The sequence below is a fragment of the Malurus melanocephalus genome, unplaced genomic scaffold, assembly GCF_030028575.1.
Source record: "Malurus melanocephalus ecotype Western Australia unplaced genomic scaffold, MMel_1.1 scaffold_234, whole genome shotgun sequence".
In the NCBI taxonomy this organism is placed as follows: Eukaryota; Metazoa; Chordata; class Aves; order Passeriformes; family Maluridae; genus Malurus; species Malurus melanocephalus.
In genome coordinates, this window is record NW_026623466.1 from 285456 (window position 1) to 304924 (window position 19469).

Below are 19469 nucleotides of genomic sequence, written 5' to 3' on the forward strand. Positions count from 1 at the left end.
GGATCCCATCCCTGTCCCCATGGGGCGGCAGAGCAGCAGTATCCCGTCCCTGTCCCTATAGGGCGGCAGAGCAGCGGGATCCCGTCCCTGTCCCGGAGCAGGGCAGAGCAGCGGGATCCCGTCCCTGTCCCTATGGAGCGCGGCAGAGCAGCAGTATCCCATCTCTGTCCCTATGGGGCGGGCCCGGTGCCAGCGGCGGCAGAGCAGCGGGATCCCGTCCCTGTTCCGGAGCAGGGCAGAGCAGCAGTGTCCCATCCCTGTCCCCATGGGGTGGCAGAGCAGCACTATCCCATCCCTGTCCCGGAGCAGGGCCCGGTGCCAGCGGCAGAGCAGCAGTATCCCATTCCTGTCCCCATGGGGTGGCAGAGCAGCAGTATCCCATCCCTGTCCCCATGAGCGGGCCCGGTGTCGCAGCGGCAGAGCAGCAGTATCCCATCCCTGTCCCCATGGGGTGGCAGAGCAGCAGTATCCCATCCCTGTCCCGGAGCAGGGCCCGGTGCCAGCGGCAGAGCAGCAGTATCCCATTCCTGTCCCCATGGGGTGGCAGAGCAGCACTATCCCGTCCCTGTCCCGGAGCAGGGCCCGGTGTCGCAGCGGAGCGCGCTGTCCCGCGGGCGGTGGTGCGGTGTGTGCGGTGTGTGCGGTGGGGGCGCGGGGCCGGCGCGGGGCGGGCGTTACCGGTGGCCGTTACCGCGGGCCCGCACTCACCGGCCCCGCCCGCCCCGCACCCATGGACGACACGGAACAGCCGCCCGTCCCGGAGCCGGCCGAGATGGCTTACTTCGGCCCCACTTCCCTCACCTACCTCCCCGTGCTCCAATGGTGCGTGCTGTCCCCTGCCCGCTGCCGGGGGCTGAGCGTGGAGCGGGAGGTGGCGCGGCTGTCGCTGCCTTGTCGCAGCGAGTGTAGGAGTCCTGCTTTTTACTCTTGGTTTCATAGAGCAAGAGTCTGGTTTGTTGCAAAGGCCCCGTCATCACGGTGATACATAAACAACGCCAGGAAAGCAGGGGGATTTTCCTGAAAGTCCATCTCCTGCCACAAGCCGTAGTGATATGGAGGTGGTTTGAGACGGGGCAAACGGGATTTTGTCTCAGCCTGCCCGCTGGCTGGGATSTGGCCCCAGGAACCATCCATTGGAGTGATGCTGCAGGGCAGCTGGCCAGGRTGTCCCTGGCTGGGCCAYTCGTGCCTGGAGGGCWCTTACAGCACACGGGTGGCTGYGAGTGGGTGGCACAGTGGCACTCAKGGTGATGCTGGGCATTTGACATTCTCCGAGGCTCTGTTGAGCTGAAGGTAATGGTCGAACTCCTTAAGGAGACACTTTCTGTAGTGGAATAAAGTTGTCTTCTTTGTTTTCTTGGGCTTTGAGAAGAGCATCATCTGCCACGTGACAGCCGAAGAGAAAGCAGGGTAACTTTCCTTCTCTCCCCAAGCACAGATGAGTCCTGCTAGTAAATAGTGTTGAAGTTTTGTGTGAAACAGTGACAACACATGCAAACTATTAACTTGTCAGTGAGTTCTCTCCAACCACTTTTTTCTTGCTCTGCGTAGTACCTGGGCGGTGGGAGTTAGTCTGTGTTTTCACTGTGGTACAGATACCATCGCTCCCATTTTAAAAGGGCTGGAGGAAGAGATTCATACAAGGTCATTCATCCTACAGGTTTGAGACACCACAAAACTGAATCATAAGCAATCCTTGAAAGAATGAACTGATTTTTTTCCATCATGACAACCTTCTTTTCATGTTTTGAAAAATTTTTAATGTTCAGCTTCATTTTATAGTTGGTGCATTGCCAATAACAAACCAGATTTTGGTCCAGACTTGCCAACCTGTATAATGGCCTGGCTGCTGAAGGTTGACATATAAAAGGTGGCAAACCCTAAACACTTGGAGTCTATGTGAAGTCCTCAAATCAGTGGGGTAATAAACTCCACACAGTGTGTAGATTCATAGTAGATAAACGGAGGAGGTCTGTCCCCCTGTGCTTTTTCTTTAACTTCCATCTTTCTCCCTTATCACACTTTCCTTTTGATTTTGTTGTCTTTATTCACAGTTTTGTTTTGATGCATGCCATAAAAACTCAGGTTTTGAAAACCTTGGGRCTAATAGGCAAGAAGATGAGTGCTGTTCTCTTTTCTGTGTGGATGTTTTTTCCTGATAGATGTATTTTTTGTATTATATGTCAGCACTAAGAAGGTGTTTGACTCACTATTTCAAAAATACTGTCAGTTTAACAGACAATAAATTCACAAAATGGAATTCCCAAATATTTTGTCACTAAGTAGTTAAATGCTGAGGCAAAACTATTGGCAGAAACCAGCTATTGAAGCATGAATTAATTTCTGATGCACTTCCAATGACTCTTGTGGTGTTATATTAAGGATGAATTTGAATCTAAGTTTAATCTCCTYTGAGACTGCTCAATTGTGAAGGGTTTTGAGATGCTCTAGAAGAAAAAGCATTTCTGCCTGCTGGGAGGCAGAGCTCATCAGGACTCTTATGTAGAAYAAATTTCATTTACCTTTTAGCCTGGTGATGGGAAATACCCCGTTAGAGCAGCAGATCCCCTATCTCTGGGTGCAGGTTCCTGCTCAGGTCTAGCCGTGAAGTCTTTGCTGTTGGATTTTGAGGCTGGAGATGGTGAGGAGCTGGCAGAGAGCTCAGCACAGCTCAGCCTTGGCAACCCCTGCCTTTTGGGTTGGGGGTGAGAAGATGATCTTCAAGGAGGTGTAAGTGAGTCATTTGGGSGTCTTTTGCAAGGGAGAAGGAAAGCTGGGGGAAGCAGACACCCTTCTCCAATGGGAAAAGGGGAGGAGGCACAAATAACAGGTGAGGTAGACATCATCAAGCCACACAGACACCATCTTCTTGCACAGTCTGTTCTAAAAGCCAATTTGCTGTAGACCTTATCCACTGTCTTGTGCCAATGCAACTAAAAAAACCACCATGTTGCCTGAATACGGGCTACTAAAACATGATATAAAATCCAACTGACTTGTCTCACCTGGTGGATGTACAAAGTCTGCTTTCCCAACCAGCTCAATTATCAGTAAAGACACAGTGAGTAACTGGCACTGTGCTGTACYAGCATTCAGCTGATAAATTAATTAAATATGCATAAATAATTTGGTAGAACGGAAACTGAGTCAGAACAAGAAACCACTGTGACACGAGCAGTGTGTCATGGTTTGAAAATTAATCTCTCTGCTCCTTTGCTTCAGCTTTGGTCCCGTATTTGTACTGCAGCCTRTTATCTTTTGACATCAAAACCATTGGCATTATCTTATAATTAAAGATCTTTTTTTCCCGGTGAAGGTAATATCTGAGGCCAATAAGTAACCAAGTTTACGTCTTCCTTACTTTATTGACACAAGTAGTTGCATTTACTTGACTATGACCATTCTGATAAGTAGGATGAATCAGGGGTTTGGTGAAAGGATGGATATTTAAAYACTTAAGCCTGTTTCAGTCCTGGCACCTCTGTTATATAGTAACTGTAAATTAAAATTTTGTTCTCCTACTAAACTTGTCCTGAAATCAGTGAGGTTAAATGAAAACAGGATGTGGTCCTCTGTAGTTTGTTCAGTCTGTCCCAAAACACTATATTACACATTTTGGGCAGAAAAATACTCAAATTTTTATTTTTGGTATGGTGGATACCTTTCTATTTAGAACAAAGTTAGGTCCTTTGGTATAACAACATTTTGCACATGAGAAATTCTAATACTGCCTGTATTGGTTATATGTTAATGTTATAATGGAATTCCTAAGTTGCATTGTTAATTAAAAAACTATGAGAAGTAGTTAATTTCTTAGCAGAATCTCACATGACCTCTCTTACATGTTGAAARCAAGGAAAATAGAGCTTTAAAAGTTAAAAATAAACAGACAATATACATATATATATTTATATGAAAAGGTATATTGTTTCCCAGGAYACAGATTAACACAAAGGAAGTAGCTCTTTTTGATTCTATGCTTCTGTAAAACCAGAGTGACTGCTACAGAGTTCACTGTAAATCCAATCAGCTATTAAAATCTAACAATTCTTTCTTCCAACTCTGACGTAAACCAATTGATGATTTTTGTTTTRAAGGCTAGCTGATAATTTCTATTTGTGTGGAGGATGCACTGTACCCTGTCGGCTACTATATGAGCTGTATATTGAAACCTGCAATCCAGATTTCAAGATTCAAGTACATCCATCCACCTTTGGAAAGGTACAGAGTAGATAGGATATACAAGATAAGAAGTGGGAACGTCTAAACAGAAAGCTTGATCATCAACTATACACACTGCATATCAAAAGAGATTAAATAACAGAGAATAATTATTATGTAATGAATTATGCTCATGCATTTTCAGATGCATTTCTGGTAAGCCCTCATGTAGATGCATTTATACTAGAGAAAAGAGTATTGTTTGGGATGGAGTTTATTTTCTTCAAGGAACTGGTGTATGATAAACTAGTAAAGTTTTTTTTTTTGCCAATATATTTTAGAAAGTTTTACCAGTTTTCTTTTTTTAACAGCAGAAAGTTAAACAACTCATTCCAAGGAGATGAGTCTTCTGTCTTCAAAAGATACCCTGAATTATTATATAGTTTTATACTTGTCCTTTTAAGCATACTTGAGGAGATTTTGCTCCAAACACACCCTAAAACGTTGTTACAAAATCATCCAAGCAAAACAAATGCAGATGTGAAACTGAATCAACTCTTCTATTACATGGAGGTTGATATAACCCACAGAACAATTACCACCTAGAAATCCCATTGCAACCAACACCCATAGCTATTCAACTTTTTTTTTAACAAATTAAGGAAGATAGAAAGCTTTATGATTATTTCTTGTTCAAGACTTTTTGTTCAGAACCTCCTATTTTTTGCTGTTAACATTGTGTTAGCTCCCATAGCAAGAGCTATTAAGCATTGCTTTAACACAAGCCCAAAACAATTTAAGTACAAGTTGTACCTGAAGTYAATTTCATTTGTGTGGCCAACCCCATTCTAGAAATAATTTATCTCAATTCAGTTGAATCTATTTTTTTCCCTGGATAAGTTAAATCACTTTCACTGAAAATTAAGATTTGAGTGAGTGATGATACAGTGTGATTTATTACCATAATGGTTCATTACCCATCAGCTAAAACCTTGGGTAGAATTTRCCTGGCTCAGCACAGACATTGGCCATGAAGCTTGTCACCTTAAAAATCTCTAGGTGGCCAATGGAGAGAAATAAGTAGTTACTTGTGTTTGCTCACTCGAAATGAGTCACCTCAGACAGCTCAGATGAAAGGGGCCTCAGAACTGCCATTTGTTTTTCCCATTGATTACACAGTCTGCAGCAACCMGCTTAGACTTCTGTTCTTGTAGCCATGTAGGTGAGATTAATCCCATCCTGTCTGTACCCTTCCAGTGCCCCAGCCTGACTGAGTTACCCCCTGTAAGCTAAGCCTTCTTGTGGTTTGCCTTAATGTGTCAAAGCTGGGACAGGCACAGCTGAAGCACGAGTCTGGTCACACCAAAGAGCCCGAGCTGCTGTGGGCTGGAGTTTGCAATTGCTCACAGCCTTAACCATGGCAGTGCAGGTTAACACATCCCAAAGGAGCAAGCTGGGCTGCAGCTCCCCCGTGCCTTGGAATGATCTGTCCTGCAGCAGAATGGACCATGCAGCGAGAAGCCAAGGAGAGCAGGAACTGCAGCAACCCTGCAGCAAAGCACTAAGAGTGCACATGTAGTTACCACAGCCTATAATGGGCTGAGCTATCAATAATTCACCGAGCTGTAGGAACCTGACTGTGCTCCGTGCATGTGCAARTCCAGCCCCATGTGGATCACACTAYGGTGACTGAAGRCCCTGCTAATYGCTYCTGCCCTATYCCTCTGCCCAAACAYATCTCTGTAGAAATGGCACTGAGAGGAAGGATATGTCTTGTGCCACAAAAGCCCCAGTTTCATAGGCTGCCCCTTTAGGAAAAAGGGGATTATGCTAAACTATCAATTTGAGAAAGGGAGCAGCTGGGGTGGGTGCATACAGAAATATGCAAGGAACAGGACCATCGTTAAAACTGGCTGTGCACATTAATGAGCCCTTTGTCAGGCCTTTAGACTAATGACACACATTTTGCATAGAGTCCAAGCTTTGTGCTGCCAAGTTGAGACTCTCCTCTCTCCTCATTAACATGGAGTAAATCCKCTGTTCCTGCTGTATCAGGAATGTTAGGGTGTTCTGGGTTAGTCCTGGGCTCAAGTGTCCAGAGTTAGTCTCTGTCTTCACAGGACAGCTCATGCAGAATGATCCTAGWGAGGTGGACTATTATCCTGACAGTGTCTAATTACTCTGCAGAGCCTAACCTTGACAGATGCTGTGTCACCTCAGTTCACACCATCGTGGTCAAAAGATTGCTTTGCAGCTTGATGATTCAGGTCCTTTTAAGACAGATAAGCCAGGCTCTATCCTGTCAGCACAACTTCCAAGAGTAGGTTTATAAGTAAGTCCTACTTAAATGAATAAGGACTGAAGGTCTGGCAGAGTATGGGATCATCAGGGCACCTTCAAGTTCCCCTAATCGATTGATCCTGCCCTGGCTGCAGGGGATCTCCTGGTGTGAGCACTGCTTTCCAGTGCAAGGTTAAACAGACTRCTCTAAAAAGAATTCCTACCTGAGATTTACTTAATTTACTTAGCCATGGATCTGCAAAAGCCTGATTGAGTTTAGCTCAACAGCTACCATTTGAGAGGTATGTAAKAACAGGTATTAGCCTGGAAATGATGAAAAGCAAACAAAATGATGAAAGACAAAAAATGTGGCAGATACATTTTCTCATCTCAGAATGAATGTGCCATATATCTCTAATTCTCTGTTTGTTTATACAGCTGATTCAGTTAGTTTTCCCRGGCCTGGTGACAAGAAAGCGGACCACAGCGGGGAGTATCAGGTAGGGGGTTTGTTTCCTTTCTTTGAAAATGTTGTTTATAACTATTCTAATAAAAAATWTAACTGGCTGACTTTTCAGCCCCAGCACATTAATATGGCAGATGAATTGCTGTTTGCAAATCTGTAACACAACACAAGATCCAGAGTAATTCATGGTGTAACCAAGGACATCAAAATAAAGTTAATTCCATAAAAACCACCACATCAGATCTGCTTTGGTAGGGCATGAATTCCAGATTGGATTGCTTTTTAAAAGACSTCAATGGTCTAATTTGTACAGGCTATTAACAGCAGGGTTTGCAYGAGGCATCTGCCAGACATCACAACTTTACTGAGAGCTCTTCAGAGACTGGGTCCCTAGGCCAGGAAAGACTGGCTCTGGGAGGTACAGGGATGGCAACTGTGATTAATGTCTATTAATGCACATATCCTGGTGTGACCCAGAATATCCTGATGGTCAATGGAAATGCTGCACAGCATCAAACCATTTAAATCTGACTACTTCAGATCCTCCTCCTAAATGTCCTTTCTTTTCCCTTCCCTCTCTTCTAAAGCAGAGAGTTTGATGTGTTTTCATATCCAAAGTTATACTCACACTCTGAACATCCAGGCTGGGAAAAGTGATGTTTTAAGGGCATTGAGACAGAGTAATTTTAAAAGAGATTTGTGTAGCTGCCGAGTATGGGCTTTGGGAACATGKCCTTACTTGATCTGTGACTTGTCTCCACCAGTCTGGGCTTGCTATTAGCTCGAGCCAGGAGATCCATTATTTTGGGAGTGCCTCACCTCAGACTCCCAGGCTCCTCCTCGTAGCAGACAGGATTTGRGATGGTGTTTGGCAGCCCCAGCCTCCACACTCTCCCCATCAGCAGAATGTTACCTGCTCCTGGCTGCAGGTGGCCCCAAACCACAGCACTGCTCCCCAGGCGTCCCAGTGTCCTGCTCACTGAGCTCAGATAAATTTTAGAGAAGGTCTGGCAGATTTCTTGAGCTTTAGCTTGTCATGACCACTGATGGCCCATCCAATCACTGAGCTACAGTAAATGGTTKAGGAASAGCTGAATGAGTCCTTCAATGAGTYCCCCATTCCACGGGGRTATGGGGACCTSTGTCTGCTCAGTCTGGTTCTAAACTTCACTGACTGTCCTGTACAAATCTGTTGCACTCCATTTGCTGGCTTAAGTTTTATTTAATTTAGAAGAAGGCATCATTCCAGGGCAAAAACAGTTTAAAAGAATTTGTTAAAAGTTTGTGTAATTACTTTCTGTTGGGGAAAAGAAATATTCAACAGAATTTAAAAAACAAATATAGCTTTTTCTACTTCATCTTTTCTTGGTGAAATAGAATGATCATCTGCTTTCAAAAGAAGGTTATGAATTATTTGCTGACTTGCTGAAAATCATATGGCTGCCAGTTCATCTTTTTTTTTCATTTTCTAGATATCATTATGACGGAATAGCTATCAAGAAGGAGTCTTCCTTTTATGCACGTTTTTGCTGTCTTCTGTATGAACAAAATTATCTCAGGTTTGTTTTAAAAAAAATTTTAATCAAAAAATGTCACATGATAGTTCATGTCTTTTCTGTCCATGAAARTCTGCAAATCATCTGTTGAATACTGACAGTAGCATTATATTTTTCTTCTCATTATAAATACTGTGAAAGTGCCATTAAGTGCTATGCTCTAATAGACAAGCTGYGTTTTGGAAACAGACCCTGCCTAATTGGACTTCCTGAAAGTGRACATTTTAGCCATGTAGATCTTAAGAGCGGGAACTCATGCTGAACCTAAAAGAAGAGCTTAATATATTGAGATTCTAAATGGGAGCTCAAAAAAATCATATTAAAATGGCTTCATGAGATTCTATCACCTTCCTCGTTAAACAGTAGGCCAAAGAAGCGTATTAAAGTATAAATGACTGTACTGTCTTGAAGAGTCCTACACACAATCATGTTATCTGCGGTTTTTACTGCTTGAAAGTACTTCAAAAATACTTCATTCACCTGGTTTTAAAATACCAGATTTTAAAATCTCCTTTTGTAAGGGAACATCAGTGAGAAAATGTGTAAGACAGGTGTAAATGGATTGCAAACCTTAACAGCCTAAAAGCCTAAAATGAATGTTAGATATTTTGGTAGAATGAAGGTTAGACAGGAGCAGGAGAGGAAGAATTCTCATGATTAAGCTCATGGTTCAAATAAACAAACCACAGGCTTGCATTTCTTCCCAGAAAGTAAAACCAAGGGAAGGGAAACGCTGCCATTCTGCAAAAGTTTTACACTCCCTTACACAGAAGAAAATAATTAGGTGCAGCCTATGCCTTGGACTTAGAAGACCAGGCTTGTGTCCTCATTCTTTTACACTTTTGTACATTACTTTAGTGTGGGTAAATTCTGTAATTTGGTTCTCATTCTTTAATATGTAGATATAGCTTTATTTGATGGCATGAATGCTAGAGGCATACAAGTCAGCCTATTAAGGACCCAGATATCTCGTGATGCTAAAACTGTTTCAGTGTCTGTGATATTTTACRTAATATTTACTTACTTGAGTACATATTTTGGAAGAGCATGGAAAAATTCCCCCCCTAGGTTTGTTGCCTTTCTTCACAGGTTTTATGGCAGAGTAATGTTGCAGAAGTCCACAGARGGACAAGGGTAAATCATGGGACAGGGCAGAGGATCAGGTTCTGTAGATGATCGACTGGCAGTTGATTGTTGTGAGACTAAACAAATTATTCATAGGAAATTTGAGGCTGGTTTCCCATGACACCCTTACTGAAGTGATATCCTTCACTTCCTCTGTACCCAGTATAACCAGAACAGGCCTGAAGTTTGACATTCACAATGAGAAAAGATCTTGTCCACTGTTTAAGGAACATTGTATGTCTCTGGCTAAGTCTCTGCTGGTCTTTACTTTTCAGGGAAAGGAAGGGGCTTCCCTGCATCATTGTGGAAATAGCAGTCTTGATGGACATAAAAGAAAAGCTGATGTTTCTGGTCATATGAGAGATAAAAGAGAACAGAATGATTTGARCTGTTGCACTTTTTTTYYCYTYSMRSMWWRRAAMMWKRRGRAAAAAATTAAAAAATAGAAGGAATCAAAGAAGCAATGTTAGTTGTGCTCATGGCACATACAGAAAGAAAGACTTTAGCCACTGCTGGGAGAAAAATGCACCACATTTGCCAGCMCAACTTCTGTCCTTGGCCCTCCTCATGGAAATGAGCCATCTCCTCTGATGGGCTGCCTATAGCTCATGCTTAACCACAGAGGAGCTGCTGCCTGGCTGCAGGCCTCCCTCTTCTTCTCCAACAGCTGCCAGAGTGCCTGCCCAGACACCTACTCCTAAAAAAAACTGTATTTAATTTGGCCAGGAATARGATGTGCATTTCAGGGAAAAGGCTGAAATCAACCAGCCATCTACTGATTCTGATATTGTTTATTGAGATATACACCTGTCCTAGAAGAGGAAAGGCTGAGAGATCTGCTATTCTTCAGCCTGGAGAAGAGAAGGCTCCAGGAGACCTTTTAGCACCTTTCAGTACCTAAAGAGGTCCAACAAGAGACCTGGGGAAAGACTTTGCATGTAGGGATAGGACAAGGGGCAATGCCTTCAAACTAAAAGAGGGTAGGCTTAGATTGGATATTAGGAGGAAATTCTTTACAGTGAGGGTGGTGAGGCACTAGAACAGGTTGCCCAGAGAAGCTGTGGATCCCCATCCCTGTAAATGTTCAAGGCCAGTTTGGATGAGGCTTTGAACAATCTGGTCTAGTGGAAGGTGTCCCTGTCCACGGCAGAGGGGTTGGACTGGATAACCCTTGAAGGTCCCTTACAAACCAAACTRTTCTATGATTCAATGATTCTATAACTTTACATATTTTAAAAAATTCCAAATAGAAAGATCCTATTCAGACAAAGTTCATCTTTCTGGTAGAAAAGTCCCTTAACTACAAAATTATCTTGTGTGATGTTTCCTTCATTWAAGACAATTTCAAAAAGACACCGAGATGTTGAGTGAAGCCAGACAGCTGAAATTAGAGCAGTTTCCACTCTAAATGTACCTACATGTCCCTGTCCCAAGCCAACAAGCAGGCTCACAACACCTGAGCAGATGAGTGCCACAGTTACTTCTCAGTATCTCATATAGCACAGCAGGAGAAAACAGAGAAAGCAGTAAAAAAGCACAAAACACAGCCAGAGAAGAATGAGCAGCACAACTCTGAAAGAAATAATTAGGTCTGGCTGTGCAGACCTAATTATCAAAAAAAGCATCAGCCTCAACCAAATAAATTAGTTAGTTCCAATTTGTATGGAGTTTTTTAYATTCTTTGCAGTTAAGTCACAAAGGAAATACCTCATCTTTACTGTCCTCTCAGTAGSATTCAGTACTTTTTGAAATCATCGTTAATTTTTCATGATCCAATGAAACTGATAAAACCAGAAATGGAAAATTCTAGATTTTTTTTACTTATAAAATTGAAATTTAGAAAAGGTAATTAAAAATTGAACATATTTTTACCTGCAGGAAGAAATTTTCTCATCTAGGTAATCATACGTATACACACAATAGGATATTCAATACGTTCCAGCTCAGTTTTTGAGAGTSTGTTGGTGTGGAAAATTCCAAATCAGAGTGAAGAACATTTGTAATGTACCATTCCAGTGCAGTCCAGTGCCAATCTCTTGTCCAGACCCTCCTAATACTTCTCTGTATTGTAAGTATTTGTCTGGCGTGTTGCCATTTCCCTCTGGCAGAGGCCAGGGGTATCTGTTTCAGCAGAGAAGGTGTCCTGAATAACCACTGCGCCCTCCCATGCCTGAATGAAGCCCAACATGCAGATGCTTTTTCTGTCACACCTGCCARAGGGAAAAGAGGATCCCTGGTCCTTGAGAGACCCCAGCATCCATCCAGCCTGTGGGCTGGTGAAGAAAGGAATGATTTCAAAACTGTGAACCGCTCTTTCTAATTACGGGAAAGGATATTTCCTGACCATGATAGCCAGCAATTGACATGGTGCTAGTAGTGAGGAACTAGGCTTCTGAAGGATCTGGCATCTATGGTTGTTGGTGTCACAGAAATGGCAGTAAGATTATAACCATTTTTATTTAAATATAAAGAAGGTGTTTGCATTTTGATAGTTGGTGGGAGCTCAGATGTGTCAGGGTTGGAACATATTCACACAAGGAGTGATGAGGATAGTCTTACACAGCACCTGTAAATTGGTTAATTTAGAAATTTCCAATTATTTGAAGAGATGTGTATCACAGCTCTGATGATGTTGTTATGAAAATAGAGTAAAATATGCAACTGTAGTCAATGAGGTCTCCAAATGTATTACAGACATTAAGGGAATATGGTATTTACTGATTTGCTTTGTGCTCCCTCTTGGAATGGGAGCTTTGAGGACAAGCTCTCCCTAAAATGGTAACTGGTCTGGCTCTGAGTACAGCAGTGCTTAAAAATGTCATTGAATTTTGGTTCTGGAAGAGTTACTTTTCTGATTCTAGTAATAGGCAAGGTTTAGGCTCCTGACTGTCTACTGAAGCAAACCTAATATTTTTTAATTTAAAAAGTTTGGTATGATTCTAGCAAATTGACTTTTCTAATCTCTATGTTATCTGTGTGTGAATGTGCACACACATRTTCTCTCCTTTCATTTTTCTTTTGTCCTTCCCATTTGTGCCTCTGCTATTCTTTATTTCATCCCCACTCTTTTATTTCCCGTTTTAGCTCTAGTTCCCAGTCCATAGCATTGCACAAACTCTGCAAGAGAGAGGATGAAGCTCCTTGTGATTTTGTTGTCACCCATTTTCCCCTTCTCCCACCCACCTCCTCTTTTGTGTGCTGTCTTTACCCAGGCACTGCTCTCCGGGGGAAGTGAGCATCTCTGACGTGCAGCCAAGCACCAGGTGAGTGCCAGCCCCTTTGCTGGCAGTGGGAGCACACAGAACTCTCAGTGTCCCATAGGTATTTGCACTTAACCATCACTGAGCTGCTGGCTGGCTGCTGGGGCACAGAGGACCCTGTGCAGCACTCCTTGTCCCTCGATGTCCCCTGTCAGGGGAGCCAGGAGCCAGTCTGCCGAGGGAACCAACGCACTGGAGGCGAGCGATGCTKATACGTGTTGCCATAGTAGCAGCAGCAGATACAGCTGGCCGCCTTCTCAGGAGAGCAGGAGCTGGAAAATATTCATTAATTTTATTTCACAGGCTTTAGAAATCTGCAGGAAGGACCCATTTGAAAGAAGTGTTATGAAACAAGTCTACATACATGTGTTTCCCTTTGTCCAGTCACCACCTCTAAAATGTTGGGGAGAAAGAGTCTCCAGCACTACCAAACATACTCAGCATGAATGCTGTGGCCCGTTGGTTGTTTCACTGGAGCACAGCCTTTGTGGCATGGAGCAGGGCAGAGGGAAAGGTGGAAAGGGTCAGTGGACAGCAGGGAGTGGAGAGGCTGCAGTTTACAGGCAGATAAGCTGTTAGATTTTGTCCTCTGTCCCTCGAGGAGGGATGGTGGTACCATGGTTTGTAATAGATCACAGCAGTGAAAYCCAGCAGCCAAAATGTGATTAGATCAACTGCCACCCTCAAATAGCTGAGTCCAACATGACCCTTGAGTTTGAAATGCCTTCATAGACAGTGAGCAGGTGTCAGCAGCAGATGGAGGCTTGACTGGAGACATCCAATTCTTGCAGCAYGTCCTTTTACTAGCAACATTGCCTCTCCCTCTTGCTAGCATTAGACTCCACAGAACAGGTAGGGAGAGAGCTGGGAGATAACAGAGCAAGAAAGCAGCCTCTTGTGCCTACTCTTAGGTGGGCAAGCCTTTGCAGGGTCAGATAAATTCTGACTGTGGAGAACATCATGGCCAACTTGCAAAGTGAACAGGAAACAGAAAAAAAATGTTAAACTGATATACAGTGCAGARAATGTAATAACATGAAACGTATGCAAGGTTATAACCCCAATAACRAGGGTTATTACACTTCTGTTATTTTCATGTTTATTATAGTTATTACCATTCSAAACAAACTGCAACAATAAATACAAACCCATGGTTCTGGCACAAAAAGTTCTAAGACATTACACTGTTAAATGGTCATTTGTCGTTAATATGAATATTTCAGTTTTATCTTAAAATTCAGAAATTGGTGTTCAGATTTGTTAGAAAATGATGGGATTACCAAATGACAAGAAAGAGAGCGGGGTTTGTTTCCCAAATACAGTGCTCCAACCTAGTACAGTTTATCCAGTTTGAGCWCATTTTCTTCTTAAATACAGAATGTATCAGTGAGCTTTTGAATGTTCTTTTGGTTTTTTTTCTGCTTTGTATTTTATCACAGTAGAAGTTCCTGGAGTTCTGAAAATGCAGCTGATTACAAGAAGAATAGACAAAAAAAAGGAACAGTGAGTTTCAGATATATTAGACATAACAAAATGTCTATCTGTGTGTTTAATTATAACTGCTATCTAATATGTTCTGATGAAACTCAGTAAGCCTGTCATCTTCAAAATAATCTTGGTCTGTGTAATCTTACTACATGCTTATTTCTCCCACTCACATTTCACCYATTAGCTAAATATTTTTGTTGTCTTAACATCAGCTCAAATAATTTTTTCTGAACTGACAGCRGAAATTGCAGCTGCCAGATCAGGTTTTGAATATTAGGGGAGTTAGGGGGGCAGAATCTYCTTTGCCCAAGGCCCACAGTTGGTGAGACAGTGCCTCTTCAACACGCTCAGAGTTTATCGGCATGAGRAGTATTTAAACACTAGGAAATTATGAAGGACAAAGAGGACCATCCCTGCCCACTGCCAAGGGCAGATGCAAAGCTAACCTGTGCAGTTCTCCCCTCAGCGAGCTGTCATGGGACAGCTTGACACCTTGACACCGGGCTTGTTGGATGTCAGCCAGCACAGCATGAGCAACAAATTTACATGGACCAAAGAGAGGAGGAAATGAGAGACTGGATGTCTGTAACTTTTACCTGTGCTGGGGCGCAGTAATGAGCGCTCYGAGGTGAAAGAAAAGCCGATGGGAAATGCGCTGTTGTCCCCACAGCACAGCCAGCTGTCTGCAGCCTTATCCACAGCACTACAAGTGTGACACCTGTGATGTAGAAAATATAKGTGGAAGATGTGTATAGCATTAAATATTCACTTGTTTTGAAAAGAAATTCATGTACAGTTTAGGATTTAAATATTTAGGCAGCCCTGCTTGTATCTTTCACCCACCCCTATTTTCTAAAAAAGGACCAGAATTTCTCTAAAGAAATACATCTTATTATAAAATCACGTCCTACAATTTCAARAAAATACTTAATACCTTTAACCAAACTGACAAGATAATTGCAATCTTTTYTTTTTATTGTCCAAAATAAATTCTGATGCATCAAGAGTAAGGATTTGCAGTATTACCCATCTGTCATTTATCTGAAGACTGAGCAAGAGACATTTCATTACCTTTCTCCTGATTTCAACCAGTTCTTCTTTGGAGAGCAAGTACAAAGTGAGACATACCCCTATGAACTGGTACGTTCAAAGTACAAGGCCATAAAACAAGTTACCTCTGTCCCTGTGAGATGATTTTGTACCCTCTTTTTGGTCACAGATTGCACTGCTTGCCAATGACTACTACAACTATTGTCAAGTTATTTTACAAATGGTGAGAGAGACCAAGCTCGACAAGGTATGACTTTCCTTTAATAATATTTGTTCTGACAACAGCAAACAGCTGTAAGGGTRAAATTGTGTCTGTGTAGCTCATTTACTTGATGGTATGAGCTAAGGTAGATAATGAATTACAAACAAAAGGAGCATTCAGCCAAGTTATTTTAAAATTCTGAATTAACACGACATGCTCCAAAATCTGAGTTTKTAAGCATACCCTGAGCCCTTCTGGCACATCAGTAAGTCTGAGTCGAGCTCCTTACACATAGCAAGGGATACATATCTTTCATTACATCCTCATATCAGTGGCACAATTCTTTGTTTTTTTCCTCTTTTGTACACTGGCTGGTGAGGTTCAGCTTGTTGCTGCTTCCCCAGGATGCTTCCACTTACACTGGAGCCCAGCCAGGAWGGGCCCAGGCAAAGAGCCCATCTCCAGGGTCATTCCTTTGCTTCTGTGCTTGTGTGTTGTCTTACTGAATTACACTTCACATTCCACAAGTGTAAAATCAGTGAAAATTCATAAAGGGCTTTGTGTGACAGGTGGAGGACTGTATCATGTCATTCTGGACGTCTCTGCAGCCTGAAAGAATAGAACTGATGTGCTTGCCAGATGTGTGCCAGCTGTTAAAAAGCTATGATAGGTACCTATTCAAGGTACTGTAGACACATTTGCTTGYTGTATTTATGCTATTACATGTTTGTGCCTTTTTGGTAGTTCTAAGGAGAAGGATCAACTCTTTCTTATTTGCTGTACAGTGGGATTTTCATTTATTCCTCAACTCTTATCTTTCGGCTTCTTCTGAGACAGCCCAGTAYGGGTTTTGAAAAGAACCAGTGGAATTTGGGATAGCTTCCACTTTGCCCCTCTGTATTAATTTGAACATTGCTAATATCAATGGAGTGTGCTGTTATAAATGTGGTCTGTGGTTCTGGCATGAGGTTTTGTGACTGATAATGGTTTTCCAGATGAGAGTTACTTTTCCTTGGAGAACACTGCTGCATTTCTCAGTGCCTTTGCACAGAGAAATACGCAGTTTTCTGATAAAAATAATTTGCTTCTTACTTCCAGCAGGTCATTAGGTATTGTCTAGAAATTAATTTGGGAAGCAATGTTTACTCTTAGGATCTTTTTTCTTCTGCTAAAAAAGGTAGCCTAGCTCTTGCTTAATTGGAAGAAATAAAAGGGCTTTTTTACATGTACATTTAAACTTATAATACAATTTTATTTCATGCTGCTGTAAATATCTGTGGTGCACTAATCATGAGCAGCAGCATGAATTTGTATTCTAGGAATTGGAGAACATCCTACTTCCTGATTTCCTGGAGGAGGTGCCTGCACAACACATAGACTCGATCCGATCATTCAGTGAAAATGTTAAATGCTGGATGCTTAATCCTTTRGAAGGTTTTCCACTACTGCTCCAAACATCTAAATCTAATGGTAGGTTTGAGTAAGAGAGATATTTTCAAAAATAATTTTTGGTTAAATCGCAGTGAAGATTGTATTACAAAACTCTTAAATYATTTTTTAAAAAATTTAGCTGCTGCAAGGTTGGTAGTAGCAATAACTAGAGTTAGTTGGGATACATTTAGAAATAAATCGTCTCAGAGAATATGTGAGAACAAATTTAAGCCAAAAGTATTTCCAACTCATGGTAAATTGAAATGTCCTTATACCTTTTTACAGCTCTGTCTCTTGCCATGATTGCTTTGGCTGTGTATATGGGCACTAATATGCAGCATGCCCTCTGAAACTCAGATATTATTCTGCCCCTTCCTCTTACAAGTGGCTTTATGCTGATAAATTAATTAATAGCTATAGTGCAGCCCAATATAAAAGGAAAAAAAAAACCATAGTCCCGTAGGGAAAATATGACTGACATTAGAGGAAGATTGGAAAAAATCTGTACTCTACAAAGCTCTGTGTATATGTGTGTGTTTGTAAATATGTACRCACACACACATACACACACACACACAAATTTATACCTATTGTGCTGAAGATTTTGACTGAAACATCATGTTGCTCAGTTGCTCACAGAAGACCAACTCTGCAGTGGCAAAACAGGGTGCTTCTGTAGGTAAAGATTAGGATTAGGATTTATATCCTCAATGTTGCAGACAGACTTAATTTTGGCATTTCTTACATTTGAATCCTTGATAGACCAAAAATAGTAATGTGTTTYTAACATGTGTGTGCATTGAAGTTCATGTAATCAATCAGCTGTGACCCTCTCTATACATCCTGGTCTTTCTGGTTTGTACAAACATAATAGAAACAGAAATTTTCAATCGAAAAGCATTGTCTGTCTACAGAAGTTGCTTTATACTYGATTTTCCTGCAACTGAGAAATAGTTAATAATTTTACTCTAAATAAGCATATTCTTGGACAATGCTCTTCATAATTACATATAACACATTATAAACTGGATAAAAGTAGAACAAAAGAAACCAACTCCTATTAGCAGTGCTGCAGAAGTATAGATGCATAAARGTGGAAATGTAAACTGTCTAAACAAAGTACAGCACATTTAGATTTAATATTGATTTCATTCACCTGAAACCAYACAAGTAAAAGAGCATTCATCTTAATTAGGAAGTATTAAATGTAAAAATAATACTGAAAGTAGTTTTCCTGTGTCTCATGGATTAATACATTCACAGTGAAGGAGGAGAGGCAACCTGAGCAACTTCTCCTTGCAAGCTTTGACTGCAAGGGTCCCCATTCCATCCCATAATGCTGGCTCAGTGACCCTGCTGTGCYCCCCGTTACACTCCAAAGCTCCCCCAGGGAACCACTTTCCAACTTAAAATATCTGTCTTCATTAATGTATTTTAGACTGTAAAATATTAATGATGTGAAACATCTGCCTCTTCTTCTTTAACAGAAGCACAAGAGTTTGTGAAAAGACTCAGGAGACAGACAGACCTTTGCAAYATGGTCAAGGTATGTTCCAGAACCCGTGAAAAAAAAAGCTGGGCATCTCATTCCTACCAGCAGTTTGGACTATTTTTGGAATGCTCCAACAGCAGCAGCATGGGTGTTCTTCACTTTACACAGACCATGTCATGCTCACACTCCTACCCATCTCTTTCTACGCTGTTAAGTATCCTGAGGGAACATTTTCCTCTCTGGACTCTTTTGAAGACTTTTGAGATGTGGTTGATGTTCCCCCATGGAGAGGAGAACACAGTAGTTGGAAGGGTCAGATGGCAKTTTCCAGTATCTTTGCCCATTCATGCCAAAGTCAGTCCAGAATGCTGGAGCATTCATTCCATTGGTGTCCTTGGATCCTTCCAAATCCTTGGGTTTTCAGGTGGTCTGGGCTACAGCAGAAAAAGGAAGGTCACAAATAGGGAAGAAAGCAAAAGTGAACACCTTTCCATTCATTGCTGCTTGTGGGGTCATGTTAAGCACATGGTGAATGGGATTTGTTAAAGCATTTTTGAATCCTGGAGGTTTTTTTAATTTCACAAAACATCTTTTTCCTCTGAAAAGCCCAACTGGACAAGGATTATTCACAGATTATTCACAAAGCCCAAAGTCCAAAAGAAGCTTTAGGATCTTACTGATGTCAGTATGGAAGTAAGAGACTAAATCTATTTGTTAACCCTTGGATCCTTCCAAATCCTTGGCATTTGACATGGTCTAGGCTATAGTAGAAAAAGGAAGGTCACAAATAGAGAAGAAAGCAAAAGAGAGCAGGTGGTATATTCTCTCCTTCTAACATGTGAAGATTTTCCCAACATGCCACCTGATTTGAATTGTTATTCATTCAGATGGGAGAAGGGAAAACGGGAGAGAACAAGGGAGGGAGGGAGAGAAACTGCAGCTTCTTGGACCACTAAAT

At 41.8% G+C, this 19469-nt stretch overlaps 1 protein-coding gene across 1 annotated transcript in view; it reads left to right on the top strand.

The window, feature by feature from the left end:
* The first annotated feature begins 730 nt into the window (after positions 1–730).
* RFX8 (regulatory factor X8) overlaps positions 731–19469 on the top strand; it is a 31670-nt gene continuing 12931 nt past the window's right edge. Inside the window, exons 1-11 of the mRNA XM_057374853.1 lie at positions 731–822; positions 4098–4221; positions 6880–6941; positions 8380–8466; positions 12801–12851; positions 14288–14351; positions 15342–15476; positions 15556–15633; positions 16158–16271; positions 16908–17058; positions 18507–18565. Coding sequence (XP_057230836.1) covers positions 731–822; positions 4098–4221; positions 6880–6941; positions 8380–8466; positions 12801–12851; positions 14288–14351; positions 15342–15476; positions 15556–15633; positions 16158–16271; positions 16908–17058; positions 18507–18565 — 1017 coding nt within the window. The remainder of the gene's footprint in view (positions 823–4097; positions 4222–6879; positions 6942–8379; positions 8467–12800; positions 12852–14287; positions 14352–15341; positions 15477–15555; positions 15634–16157; positions 16272–16907; positions 17059–18506; positions 18566–19469) is intronic.